This window comes from Sprattus sprattus (genome assembly GCF_963457725.1).
Source record: "Sprattus sprattus genome assembly, chromosome: 16".
In the NCBI taxonomy this organism is placed as follows: Eukaryota; Metazoa; Chordata; class Actinopteri; order Clupeiformes; family Clupeidae; genus Sprattus; species Sprattus sprattus.
In genome coordinates, this window is record NC_137914.1 from 16,321,357 (window position 1) to 16,335,734 (window position 14,378).

At 49.1% G+C, this 14,378-nt stretch overlaps 1 protein-coding gene across 6 annotated transcripts in view; it reads left to right on the plus strand.

The window, feature by feature from the left end:
• kif1b (kinesin family member 1B) overlaps window positions 1–14,378 on the plus strand; it is a gene marked incomplete at its 3' end in the record, with an annotated part of 72,357 nt that overhangs the window by 45,117 nt on the left and 12,862 nt on the right. For all 6 annotated transcript variants that reach the window (XM_080854234.1, XM_080854237.1, XM_080854236.1 and 3 more), the window contains 7 exons: window positions 190–368; window positions 865–1,011; window positions 3,876–3,994; window positions 4,178–4,263; window positions 4,744–4,873; window positions 13,776–13,917; window positions 14,045–14,135. In XM_080854234.1, coding sequence (XP_080710360.1) covers window positions 190–368; window positions 865–1,011; window positions 3,876–3,994; window positions 4,178–4,263; window positions 4,744–4,873; window positions 13,776–13,917; window positions 14,045–14,135 — 894 coding nt within the window. The remainder of the gene's footprint in view (window positions 1–189; window positions 369–864; window positions 1,012–3,875; window positions 3,995–4,177; window positions 4,264–4,743; window positions 4,874–13,775; window positions 13,918–14,044; window positions 14,136–14,378) is intronic.

Here is a 14,378-nt window from a genome sequence, read left to right on the forward strand (position 1 = left end):
CATTCAGATACTGTCAGACTATATAACATCTCCGACAGCTACATTGACCTTACATGCATGCTCCTGAGAGGATGAATGAGCTAATATATTTTCTTCTCTTTTCATGTCTCTGTCCCTCTTCTGTTTCTCTCTGTCCCTCTCTCCTTTCTACTATTTTTCTGTTTCTATCTCCTCCTTGTGCTCCTGCAGGTGCAGTTCCAGTTTGTACTGTTGACAGATACCGTATACTCACCTTTGCCCCCGGAGCTGCTGCCCCCCGAACCCGAGAAGAATCGCGACCTGCGGCCGTTCCCCCGCACTGTGGTGGCTGTGGAGGTGCAAGACCTGAAGAATGGAGCCACACACTACTGGTCCCTGGAGAAGCTCAAGTAAGCAGGGGCTGGCCTGAGCCCACCTTACACAGACCTGCACCTAAACACACACACACACACACACACACACACACACACACACACACACACACACACACACACACACAAACACAAAGTCCAGTGTTCAACATTGTGTTTGCTCCTTGACTTAGAGTATTGTGGAATGTGATTGTAAATGCCTTTGACCTTAACAGGGGGAACCATGTCTCATTGCATAATGAAATTTCACCCCCACTGGCAGCATTGAATTACATTTAAAGGGATGATTTATATGCAGCCAGTTAGTTCACAGTTCCATCTGTAGCTATTCATTAAAACATTCAGTCTAAAAAATGATATTCGTTCTTTAGCTTCTCAGAAACCTGAATCGGTGACCTTGCGCCACGCTCAGTCGGACTCGAACACTACAGATGAAAAATGACTGTGAATAAAATTCCTCATTTTAGCCCAGCATATGTGATTCTGACCCTGCTGTGCTCTGCTGCGGTTGCAGGCAGCGCCTGGAGCAGATGCGGGAGATGTACGACCGGGCAGGGGAGATGGCCTCCTCCAACCAAGGAGTGGAGGATAGTGGCGATGGGACGCTGACGGGCAGTGACCCCTTCTACGACCGCTTCCAATGGTTCAAGTTGGTTGGCAGGTAGGCCTCCCCATGACCCCTATGACCCCCCCCCCCCCCCTCCATCAGCTTTGTGTGTAATATATTTATTGAGCTTAAGTGCTGGATCAGCCAGGGTTTTTAATGAGCCACAGTGTCAGGGGTGGGTGGTGTGCTCACCCTCTCTGAGGCGGAGGGGACGAGGAGGAGGAGGTGGAGGAAGGCGAAGGAGTGATCCTCGTGAAACATTCATTAAGCTTTGCTCATTTATCCTGCAAGCCTCAGGTCACCCACAGCCACACATCCACCTCATCTTCACAACTAATTTATGTATATATATGTATATGCGCACGAGCACACGCACACGGACACACACACACACACACACACACGGACACACACACACACGGACACACACACACACACACACACACACACACACACACGGACACGCACACACGGACATGCACATATACAGACAGGCTCCGAGTTTATAAGCTCATTTGCATCATTAGCTTAATTCTGTTTTGTGTTTGTTTTTCTTTTCCCCTCTTTATTATTCCATTTGTGTTTGGTTTTCTTTTGCAATAATTTGTAACCATTTTGTTTTAATGTAACATTTGAGTTTTCCCCTCTGTCATTCATTTTTATAAGCATATATTTTTTCAAGTGTGTTTGTTTTGATTGTCACTGTTTCTTATTTGATTATTATTCCTGATTTGTCCCATTTGTTGCATTGACCTGCCATTTTGTTTCCAAGCTTCCATGTCATCTTTAATTTATCACTGCTATGTTCATGGACACCCATTAGTGTTTCAGATTAGAAATGTGCTGTAAGCAATGACAATTGTTATTCCAATCACGAGAAAAAAAGGTTGAACCCAGTGAGGTCTAGGAGAATATGACTACTTTGTGCTGATGGAATGTTCAAGAATGCTAGTTCCTTTTTCCACGTCAGCCCCAGGGAAGGAATGCCCATTAATGCTAACCTGCTTTGTTACCCCTGATGAGAGCTCCATCTGTCTGTGTGTCTGTCTTTCTTTCCCGTTGTCTGTCGCTCTCTCTCACTCTCTCTCTCTTTCTCCCTGTCTTTCTTTCTTTCTTTCTTTCTTTCTTTCTTTCCTTTTTTATTTTCTCCCTCTATCCCTTTTTAACCATTGTTGGTACTGCTTTGCACTTTTGTTGCCCACCCCCCCAATCCACCCCAGCTCTCCCATCTTCCACGGCTGCGTGAACGAGCATCTGACCGACCGCACGCCCTCGCCCACCTTCTCCACCGCCGACTCAGACATCACCGAGCTGGCCGACGAGCGCCAGAGCGAGATGGACGACTTCATGGACGACGAGGCCTACGTGGATGACACCAGCTCGGACGCCGGCACTGAGGAAGGCTCCGACCTCTTCAGCGACGGCCAGGACCCCTTCTACGACCGCTCCCCCTGGTTCACCCTGGTGGGAAGGTTGGTGCCAAAGGGGCCTGTGAGGGTTGAAGGCACGAAGGGGGAGAGGCTGAGGGAAGATCAGGAGGAGGCGCTGGCTCCTTAGACACCATAGGATTAGCCCATATACATGTGTGTAGCAGCACCTCAGGGAGTTGATCCACAGGTCAATGTCAAGAATCAATACGCAGGTTTCATCCATATATAAGCAAAGCCCTTACAACACACATGTATACACTACCTGCAGCACATATGAACTTGACTAAAAGGTATGGGGTAAAACACAAGCTAGATTTGAATTAGATGAACGACCATTACTACATTTCCACACATAAGAGTGTGTCAGGTCAGAGGGTGCGGGAGGTGGTCAGTTGGACAGTCAGGCAGGGCATCAGAGCTGGCAGTGCCTCCCCTCAGCCCCCTTCCTCTGTGCCCGTAGTGCTGCTTCATGCCATCTCCTCACCAGCCGCATTAACCCGTCCCCATCTGTCTGGGTTGGGCCTACGCTCAGACACTCACTCCTGTGTGTTATCCTTGTGGTAGTCCTACATCTGTCATTGTGTTCATTTGGACCGTTTCTTGTTCTTTCACGTATTTTTTATTTTGTTTTGTGTGTGTATATTTTTTTTTTTTTTTTTTACATATTGTAGTGTTATATACTGATGTCACTGGGTTCCATTTCTAAAAGGCTATTTTGAGTCTCTTGAATGGTGGTAGACACAGAAATGGAGAAATATGGAGAAAGAGGGCGAGGGAGAGAGAGAGAGGGAGAAAGAAAGAGAGTCATGTGGTTCCAGCCCTTAGTGCTGTCATCATGGGACCTGCGTCACTGTGACTTCATTGACTTGGCAGAGTGATAACTCTTTTTTTCTTCTTCTCGTGGCCTTGACTCTCGTGGGAGGAGGGGGATGGTACTCTATGTCCTCCTCCCCTCTCTCTCTCTCTCTCTCTCTCTCTCTTCCATATACACACACCCACACACATATACACTGTGCAAATTGCCTCACATCCGGAAGTGTTACCAGGGAACATAATAGCCTGGTTTGAGTAGCTTGATTCTATCATTCATAAGACTCAATGACCCTTTTAATTATTTTTACCCTATTTTATTTTACTGCTTTTGGTTGTCAAAAATATAATTTACCATACTGTATCTCCATTTTTTTTCTTTTGTCTAGAATTGTGTATACCTTTTTTTGTTGTCATGTTAATTCATTTTCCAGTACGCTCATGGCCATTCTAACAAAATGAACAATGCTTTGCTCTTTCTGTGACTGGGTTTGAGTCATCGCAAGTAGCAGTAGACATGCTTCACTGTAATTGAGTCTTGTGTGCTTGTCCTAATGACTTTGTTTCTTTGACGTGTTCTAACTACATTAGAGTAGAGTCTGATTTTGTGTGTGTGTGTGTGTTTGTTTGTATACATGTACTTACAGCTAAAGAGTTTCTCTGCTCTGCCTCCTTCAGGGCCTTTGTGTACCTGAGCAACCTGCTATACTCCGTCCCCCTGGTTCACCGCGTTGCCATAGTAACTGAGAAGGGCGATGTGCGGGGCTTTCTGCGTGTAGGGGTCCAGGCCATCGCAGGTCAGTGCTGCTCTCATAGGACCCTGCTTCTGTGGGGTGCTTGTGATCTGCAGTGGATAGATTCATCTGGCTCTCCTCAGAAAGCAGACCACGCCTTCCATCATAAATGTCTAGAGCTGTTTCAGAGTTGCCTGTGTGTCATTTGGTTGTGCATGAAAACATTGTCTTGTTTACTCTTCATAGCTGATGAGGAAGCTCCAGACTACGGGTCAGGAGTGAGGCAGTCAGGCACAGCTAAGATCTCTTTCGACGATGAGTACTTCAAAAAGGTGAGCTTAAAAGACCAACTGTCTATTTCCTTTTACAATTCATTACATCTTGTTTGTAACATTCCACAATTTCGATTCTCCATCTCTAAGGAGTTCTTTTGGAAAGATTTCAGATAATGACGCATAAGATTACAGGGATTGGGGGCCTTTAACTGCAGAGGCATATTGAGTGGAGTTCAGGCCTCAGTCCTAAATTTCAGTTGAACAACTTGATCCTGACATTTTCTATTAGCCTGTGCTGCTATCCATTCACTGGCTGCTTTATCACTTGTTGTGCCTGTGGACAGCTGAGACGATTACTATGTTTAACACTTCTCTCTCTCTTTCTCTCTCTCTCTCTCTCTCATATGCTCTCTCTCTCTGTCTTTCTCTCTCTCTCTCTCTCTCTGTCTTTCCATCTTTGTCTCCCTTGTGTACTTCCACTCTATCTTTCTCTCCCTTTGTCCTTCTTCCTCCCTCTCTCCTCCCCTCCCCGCACAGGCTGATTTCTCCACCACGGCCATGACCCGCTCTGGGCTCTCTCTGGAGGAGCTACGATTTGTTGAGGGCCAGGGTCAGAGTTCAGAGATCAACACACCCTCGGAAGAGATGAACAGGATAAATGAAATGGGTAGGTGCCTGCTCAGTGTGAGGGCCTGCAGGCAGATGTCCCTATTGAAGGCCCAGACATGGCCGTGGCTCGCCTGATTAACTTTGAGACATTGTGTGAGACTTTCAGGGAATAAATCTCATGATTATGATAATAAGCTGGGAGTTGAGTGCTGGTGCCTTGTCCAAAACCTCCAAGGCTTTTCCTGTATAGTATACTTTTCTTGTGAAGGAACTGTAGGGTGATGTGGTTCGGGGAGAGTGAGTATTTAGGTGAGCAGACAGAGTCTCGGTCAGAAGACTCAAACAGCAAGGAGTGGACTTAGGAAATGAGGCAAGGGGGAAGGCAGGTTTGGTGCAACAGCAGCAGTTTATTTTCCTTTGTTCTTGGTAATTGTTTTCTGTGTGCTGCATTAAAAGACATAAACAAAGAAGCAATACAATTACAATAATGGAGTGGTCAATCAAACAATAAACATCAATCATGTGCAAGTACACCATCCATGAAACAGCATAGCATCAAATAAGCAACAATCATGTGAGAATACTCAATCCCCAACTAAGCAGCAAAGGTAACAAATATGCATCAAACATGTGAGAATACTCAATCCATGAAACAGCATAGCATCAAGCAAGCAACACTCATGTGAGAATACTCAATCCCCAACTAAGCAGCAAAGATAACAAATATGCATCAAACAATCCCTCATGGCTCCTGGCACATGTCTGGGAACAAAGGGCTTAGGGCAACAGAGCACATGTCAAAAAGCCAACACAAAAGGCATACAAATTAAACATTCAGAATGAGGCATTGAACACTCACGTTAACTCGAAGACGCACACTTTAGGGTAATGGATACAGGTAAAGGAAACAGGAATCTGCTGGAGTACTGGCGGGGAGTGCAAAAAGAGTGAGCTGCCAGGTGAACAAACAATTTATAGACTCCACCTGCTTAGCCAGCAGGTGGAGTTGGATTCGGCTCAGCAGATTCACCAGAGTCAAAGAAATTCAGTTTGGCAGATTCACCACAATCTAAGAAATTAACAGAAAATTAACCCAGGTTCCAGTGAGTCTTTTCACAGCCGCCCCGGAATTGGGATCAATTCCTCCTGGAAGGAAGACTCACTCTTCTGCCAACTCCGGAAGCAACATCAGACGAGACACCGGTCTGGTGTAAGTCTGACGCCCGACCTGGACGTCAACTGACCGAACGCGTCCATCTCTACCGGCCATGACAGCTGTCACTCGACCTGATGGCCAAGAGGCCCGAGGCAGTTGCGGGTCAAGGATCAGAACGGGTTTCCCTACTTCCAGATTCTGGACTTCCCTCAGCCACTTTCCTCTGGGTTGTAGGTTAGGCAAATAGTCACGAATGAACCGTGTCCAGAAATGGTCGGCCAACATCTGGCTATGACGCCACTTCCTTCGCCCAAGGAGCTTGCTGTTGGCAAAGATGGCTTGTGGCAGGGAGGCGTCCCGCCGCCCCATCAGGAGCAAATTGGGAGTGACAGGATCAGGATCACTGGCAGAAGATGAAAGATAGCCTAAAGGCTTTGAATTCATAATGCCTTCTACCTCAATCAGCACAGTGTGAAGGACAGCTTCAGAAGTGGTCTGATTCCCGAGGATCACTCGTAGGGCGTTCTTGACTGATCTGATTTCGCGCTCCCAGACTCCTCCAAAGTGTGGAGAACCTGGCGGGTTGAATTTGAACGAAATCTGCTGATTGGCCAAGCGTTCTTGAAGCTTGGGTTCCATGGCCTGGAAACATTGATTCAACTCCCGGTCCCCAGCGCGGAAGTTTGTTCCCCTGTCTGCCCAGATCTCAAAGGGCTTGCCACGACGAGAGATGAAACGACGGAGCGCTAGGAGGAAGGCATCAAGATCCATGCTTCCAAGCAAATCCAGATGTAAGCAACGGGTGGTCAGGCATTTGAAGATAATTCCCCATCGCTTCTCTGTTCTACGGCCATGGTGAATGATAAAGGGTCCGAAACAGTCTACACCGGTGGACCAGAATGGTGGTTTGAAGAGGCGCAGCCTCGCCGGGGGCAGATCAGCCATCTTGGGCACTTCCGGAGAGGATTTCCATCTCTGGCACTCCCTGCAACCGTGCTGATGTTTACGGATGGCTGGTCTTCCTCCCACGATCCAGTACTTGCGTCTCAATTCTCCGAAGACCCTCTCTGGGCCTGGATGCAGCAGGGACTCGTCATATTGTTTAATGATGAGCTGCGTAGTGGGATGCTTTGGGTCCAGAATGATTGGGTGGATGGTGTCTGGGTCCAGGTCCGGGGATCTACGCAGTCTTCCTCCTACTCTCATCAGCCCGACATCTGGATCCAGTTCAGGGGAAAGTTGGAGTAGACGGCTTTGCCTAGAGAGGGGCTTTCCTTTCCGGAGAGTGTCAAGTTCTTCAGGGAAGCAAGACTCCTGGGCTTGCTGCAAGATGAAGGTTTCCGCTGTTGCACCTTTGGCTACTTGATCGGATTGGGCCAATGTTTGCTCAGTAGCAGTGATGAGGTCACTCCAGCTTTGATGCTGAGAGGCATTCGGCCATGTACTGGTGGCAGCAGAAACATTCAGGCAAGTAGCAGCTTTCCTTAATTCAGTGCCCTCTACTAGTGCTGAGGTGTGGAAGGCACTCGGCGCAACAGGCCAGCAAGTCTCAGGGTGTCGGAGGAAGGAAGGTCCGTTGCTCCAGTAGTTAGGTTGGGATAGGTCACGTAGTGTCTTGCCTCGGGTCAGGGCATCGGCGGGGTTGTTTGGACTATCCACATATCTCCAGTCATCGGAGTCTGTGAGTTCTTGGATCTCTGCGATACGAGTGCCAACAAAGACCTTGTAGTGGCAAGACTCGGACTTCAACCAGGTCAATACTGTCGTGGAGTCACTCCAAAGGATGGTTTGGGCCAATGACAAGGTAAGTTCAGACTTCAAGGTGGTGGCCAACTGCGCGCCTACCAAGGCAGCATTCAGTTCAAGTCGAGGCATTGACAACTGTCTCTTTGGGGATACTCTAGAGCGGGCCATGACGAATGCCACATGAACATGATCTTGGCTGTCTTGGACGCGTAGATAGGCCACAGTGCCATAGGCCCTCTCCGAGGCGTCACAGAAGACATGCAGCTCTCTGTAAACACCTGACTGGTCAGCACAAGAGGGCACATAGCAGCGCGGCAGTCTGATGCTTGAGAGGTCAGCCAGTTCCTCTTCCCACTTCAGCCATCGATCAACCAGGTCACGTGGAGTGATGGGGTCATCCCAGCCTTGTTTGGTTTTCCATAAGTCCTGAACCAACACTTTGGCTCTGGTGGTAAAGGGTAGGATATACCCCAAGGGGTCATATTGACTAGCAAGAGTGCGATAGATAAGGCGGAGCGTTGGAACCTTAATGGGTATGACACGGTGTTTGTATCCCAGGATATCAGGAAGGCAGCTCCAGCGCAAGCCTAAGGTGGATTCCTGGGGGTCAATGCCCGCTTGAGAGAGCCACAAGTCCGTGCTAACAGATCTTGCCTCTGGAGGGAGGTGTTCGACAACACTGAAGTCATTACTCGCCCACTGGCGAATTTCAAATCCCCCATGAGCCAGTGTAGCACGAAGTTTGTCCAAAAGTGCTTTGGCTGTGGCTGAAGAAGGGAAGCTTTGCAGGCAGTTGTCCACATAAAACGCCCTCAACACCGACGTCATCACTTCCTCATCGCTCTCCGGGTGCTCTCTGGCTTGACGCTGCAGGGCGTAAATAGCGCAGCAAGGACTACAAGTTGTACCAAAAGGTAACACCTGCCACTCATAGGTCTTTGGGTGTATAGCTTGAGCCATAGCTCGCCAGAGGAATCTGAGCAGTGGCCTGTCCGCAGGGAGTAGATGAACCTGGTGGAACATAGATTTTATGTCACCACTGATGGCCACGCTATGCTCACGGAAACGGAGGAGCACGCCAAGAAGAGAGGGGCCCAGAGTTGGACCAGGAAGAAGGCTGCGGTTCAGGTTCAGACCATGAAGCTCGAAAGAGCAGTTGAACACCAATCGATGTTTCCCACTTGCTTGTTTGATGATGTGATGTGGAACATACCAAGATTCTGAACCTGGTTGATCATCTTTGGGGTCCACCTCCTTCACATACTCCATCTCAACCAGTTTCGCGATCTCCTGGTTGCAGATCTCAACGAGCTCTGGGTCCTTCTTCAATCTGCGTTCAGTTCCTCGCAGCCATGGCAACAAGTTATGGGTTGAAGAGATTAACGGTGGACTGTTGGGTGCTCTGAGCAGCGGTGTAGCATACCGGGACACTCCCCCTGCCTTGGTCACTGCAGTTTTCGTCTCGAGCAGCTCCAGGCAATAATGATCTTGTTTAGACCGGGTTACTTCCTTCTCCTTACGGTGTGGAAAGGAATCTAGTCTCCACAGTCTCTCCACATTCTCCATCAACTCTGCAGTAGCTGGGCAGGATACAGTGTTGCAGAGTGTAAACAAGGCTTGTACACCAGAAGTCGAAGGACGAGGCAAGGCATTGGCTGGGCCCTGAACAGCCCAACCCAGGGCAGTATGGACGGCGATGGGTCCCCCATAAGGTCCAAGATGGACAGGTTCTTTGGGCACCAACAAGTGGCACTGATCTGAGCCTATCAGGATCAGTGGCTGGGCATGGACAAAGTCCGGTAAGGGTAGGCCTCGCAAGTGGGGATACTCCTTCTGCAGGTCAGAGGCTGGACAGGAATGCTCAGCCAAGTTGAGGACCGGGGCACTAAAGGCATTGGCTATACGGAATTTTGCTTTCTTTTGGTTCACTGGGGAGATTGAACAGGAGATTGTCTCACCACTAATGGGAATCTCTTCATGATGCACTGTTCTGAGATTCAGGATCTCCTTGGGTCCCTCTAGTTTCAGCTGGGACACTGCTGAGGTAAGGATGATCGTTCTTTCTGAACCATCGTCAAGTATGGCATATGTCCTCAGCCTCTGCCGGCCATTGATTAAGAAAACTGGGACCACCTTCAACATCACACGGGGAGATCTGTTTGGCTGATCTATGTACAGCGTGTCTGCTGGGCAAGGTGCACGAACGAGCAGATTGAGTGTGCTTCCCGTAGCTGATCTCTCTGAGCCATGGGGGCCTGTGGATCGTTGAGGTACTATTTTATGCAGGATGGTGAGATGCAACTCTTGGCAGATGTTACAGGGCTTTTTGAGGGTGCAGTTATCTGGCTTATGACAGCGGGCACATTTGTAGCAACGATCGTTCCTCTCTATCCAGGTTCTCAGTTGTGACAGGCTGAATTCTTTCACCTTTGGACAAGTTCCCAGGAAGTGTTCCGTGTTGTTACAGTATGGGCAAAAAGGTTGGAACTTGGGTTTCCCTGGTATGGTCATCCCCCTTCCATAGTTCTGTTGGACATCAGGCTGGCTCTCCACAGCGGCGGTGTGGCTCAGGTACATCGTAGTCGGCGAAGCCCTTCTCCCCAGGTTCTTCTGCACTGGCTGCCGTCCCTCGACTGGCATAAGTCCCGAGGCTTGTTGGGCAATACTCTTGGCACGGGCTTTAACTTGGAGCCATGCTGAAAAGTCCTCCAAGGTGTATGTTTGTTGTTTACCCTCTCTAAGGATGCCACGAAGCAGACAGTGCTCAATGAAACTGTCTCGGTTTGGAACGGGAAGTTTGGTAAGAAGCCTGTCTACGTGAGAGCCACACCGCAACTCACTTCCGTCTGCACCTTCCACTGACCGCAGCATGCCAATCAATGAATGCACAGAAAGAGCAAACTCCTGGAATGCGTTGCTGTCCCCAAGTCTGACAGGTGGTGAATGAAGGATGGTAGCGATTTCGCTTTGGACCAACTGCCGTGGCTGGCCATACTTCGCCTTAAGGGCAGCAAGAGCAGATGTGTAGGGAGTTGAGGCGTGCATATAGGACTTTGCTAGTTTGTATGCACTTGGAAGCCTCAAGTGATCCATAAGTACCTGGAATTTGTACTGTTCAGAAAGGTGAGCGTGGATATCCAACAGATTCTCCAGCGCCATATTAAGCAGAACAAAGTCACTCTCTTTTCCGCTCTCAAAATAAGGCAATCGTGGCTTCGGGATGCCAAAGGCGGTCGCCACTAACAGCTCCATGATACTAGCGCCCTCTGCTACCCTCTCAGTGGGGTCAGGCAAGGAAAGAGGTGCTGGTTTCTCACGAACTGGATCTAAAGGCCTTTGACTCCTGGCCGGACGAGGTGCAGTTAGCGCTATATGGTGAAACGAAGGAGGTGAGGGAGCTGCATGCTCGGGACTGGAAGTTTGAATTATGGGGTGACTCCCTGTGGTGGGATAAGCCGCAGCCTGACTCACAGCATCTATTGGTAGACTCGCAGCTGGAGGTAGGTATTGGAACAGAGAAGGGGATGGTTGATCCACCGGAACTGGGTAGGAGGCAGATGTTTGCGGACCCGCAGGGGGAGCCTGCTGCCCTGAGAACAGGTCAACCGGTTCGGCTGAATACAGAACTCTGGAGCTCGTGGAGAAAGGAGCCAGCCCTTGGCCCGGGTCATTCACACTGGCCATAACCGGCGGAGCAGGTGGATGTTCTGTGCTCATGCCCATGGCGCCTGCGAAGGATGTTATTAATCGAGCCTCTTCCAATTCTCTTTGGACCTTCCGCAGCCGTCGCTGTAGAGTAAGAGACCGGGTCATCCTCTCTCGCTCCTTCAAAGCTTCTTGCGCTTGCTTATCCAGTTCTTGTGCCCGTCTCTCGCGCTCCCTTGAAGCTTCTTGTGCTTGCCTCTCGCGCTCCCTTGAAGCTTCTTGTGCTTGCCTCTCGCGCTCCCTTAAAGCGTCTTGTGCCTGCCTCTCCAGATCTTGTGCCCGTTCGTCTAGAGCTTGTTCCTCCTCAATCTGATTCTGTATCTCCTGCAGCTCTCCAAGTTTCTTCCTCTCCTCGAGCATGGCTGCCTGTTGCAGGGTAAGCTCCACCTGCTGGCTCCTGCGTGAGCTTCGGGAACTCCCAGAGGCATAAGTGTAACTAGAAGAGAAATCCTTTGTTGACCTGGGTAATGACTCACGCTTGCTTCTAGATCTTCTGGGTCTCACCTGTTGAGCAGGCTGTAGAGCGGGCTGTAGAGCAGGCTGTGGAGCAGGCTGTAGAGCAGGCTGTAGAGCAGGCTGTAGAGCTGGGTGTGAAGCGGGCTGTGGAGCAGGCTGTGGAGTGGGCTGTGGAGCGGGCTGTAGAGCGGGCTGTAGAGCGGGCTGTAGAGCTGGGTGTGAAGCGGGCTGCTCTCCCACTGCCGGTTCAGGCTGGGCATAGTTGTGGGTGACTTCTTCCTCAATTTCTACCTCCACAGCTGCTGTGCTCTCCTCGAGCGTTTGCTCGGGGTCTTCATGGTCATCCGCCTGGACATCAGCAGCCTCTGGGGATGGAGACTGTTCGACTGCTTGGCTGTGATGAGGGAGGCTTCCTGACGTGCTGGAGATGCTTCCATCAGGATTCAGGAAGCCGTAGCGGACGGGTGGACGCCTCTCTCGTTGGGGCCTGGTTACCGTCTCCTCACTACTGCCTTCAGCTTGGAAAGCCTTCTCTCCCAAGTCTCCTGACTCCTTACCGTTGCCTGCCATGGTATCACTCACTCAGTCTCCGGCTCGAAGGACCATTGAAGGAACTGTAGGGTGATGTGGTTCGGGGAGAGTGAGTATTTAGGTGAGCAGACAGAGTCTCGGTCAGAAGACTCAAACAGCAAGGAGTGGACTTAGGAAATGAGGCAAGGGGGAAGGCAGGTTTGGTGCAACAGCAGCAGTTTATTTTCCTTTGTTCTTGGTAATTGTTTTCTGTGTGCTGCATTAAAAGACATAAACAAAGAAGCAATACAATTACAATAATGGAGTGGTCAATCAAACAATAAACATCAATCATGTGCAAGTACACCATCCATGAAACAGCATAGCATCAAATATGCATCAAACATGTGAGAATACTCAATCCATGAAACAGCATAGCATCAAGCAAGCAACACTCATGTGAGAATACTCAATCCCCAACTAAGCAGCAAAGATAACAAATATGCATCAAACAATCCCTCATGGCTCCTGGCACATGTCTGGGAACAAAGGGCTTAGGGCAACAGAGCACATGTCAAAAAGCCAACACAAAAGGCATACAAATTAAACATTCAGAATGAGGCATTGAACACTCACGTTAACTCGAAGACGCACACTTTAGGGTAATGGATACAGGTAAAGGAAACAGGAATCTGCTGGAGTACTGGCGGGGAGTGCAAAAAGAGTGAGCTGCCAGGTGAACAAACAATTTATAGACTCCACCTGCTTAGCCAGCAGGTGGAGTTGGATTCGGCTCAGCAGATTCACCAGAGTCAAAGAAATTCAGTTTGGCAGATTCACCACAATCTAAGAAATTAACAGAAAATTAACCCAGGTTCCAGTGAGTCTTTTCATCTTGTATAGTATACTTTTCCCAATAGTGGCCCTGTGTCCAGTTGTACATGTACAGTAACTGTAAGTGTCACAGTTAACTTGCTTTCTTGTTGAAGTAAAGCTAGTGTCATCATAAATGCTGTGGTTTGGTATGCCTTCTGTGGGGCTACTGTCATGTTCCCAATGTGAAGAAAACCTTTTGGTCCTTTTGCTGCCCACTTAAATAAAACATGACCAAAGGATATTTTCAGCTCAGGAACATGATGAGTATGTAGTATTTCAGAGAGCGCCGAAGCCTACCAGCCATGTTGTCTTTATAGTTTTTAATAAAACGAATTTTAACTGTGTATTGAATTAGGACAAAATAAAAAATGTCCTTACCTTGAATTCCTGTACAATTTAAATAGCTTTTTGATTTTTTAATGAAATGTTGTTAGAATCTGTTAAAATCTGAAGTATGTTTGGACTAATTTGTGTGTGTGTGTGTGTGTGTGTGTGCGTTTATCCCTGGCAGACCTGAAGCTGGGGAACATGGAGGGGAAGCTTGAGGTTCTGGCCGGGTCGCTTGAGGTGGGCAGCATCTTCACCTTCCGTGTGACCGTCCTGCAGGCTAGTGGCATCCTGCCCGAGTACGCCGACATCTTCTGCCAGTTCAAGTGAGTCCGTCACCACTGTCCCTGTTGCTATGGCTAACCGCCATGACCTTAGCTGGGTTTGGGTGAGGTGTTTTGTTGGTGAGTTTCCGTGAGGTAACCAGTGCTCTGGTTCTGTGTTCTCCCACAGCTTCCTGCACCGCCATGATGAGGCCTTCTCCACAGAGCCCCTGAAGAACACAGGCAAAGGCACCCCGCTGGGCTTCTACCACGTACAGAATGTGAGTCACTCAGCCCATGTGTCTGAAGGATCTGTGAGCGTGTCAGAGCGTGAGGGAGGAAAAGAGGGTGATAGAACTTCAGCGAGTGAGCGATTGAAAGAAAGAGAACACTTCTCAGAGAGAGGGAGGGAGGGGGAGAGAGTGAACACTGAAGTGAGGTTGAAAAGCGAGAAGGAGGACCCAGAAGCCCACAGCAGTGTGAAGAAAAAAAATATATAGCAAAACACAGGGAGCATCAATATC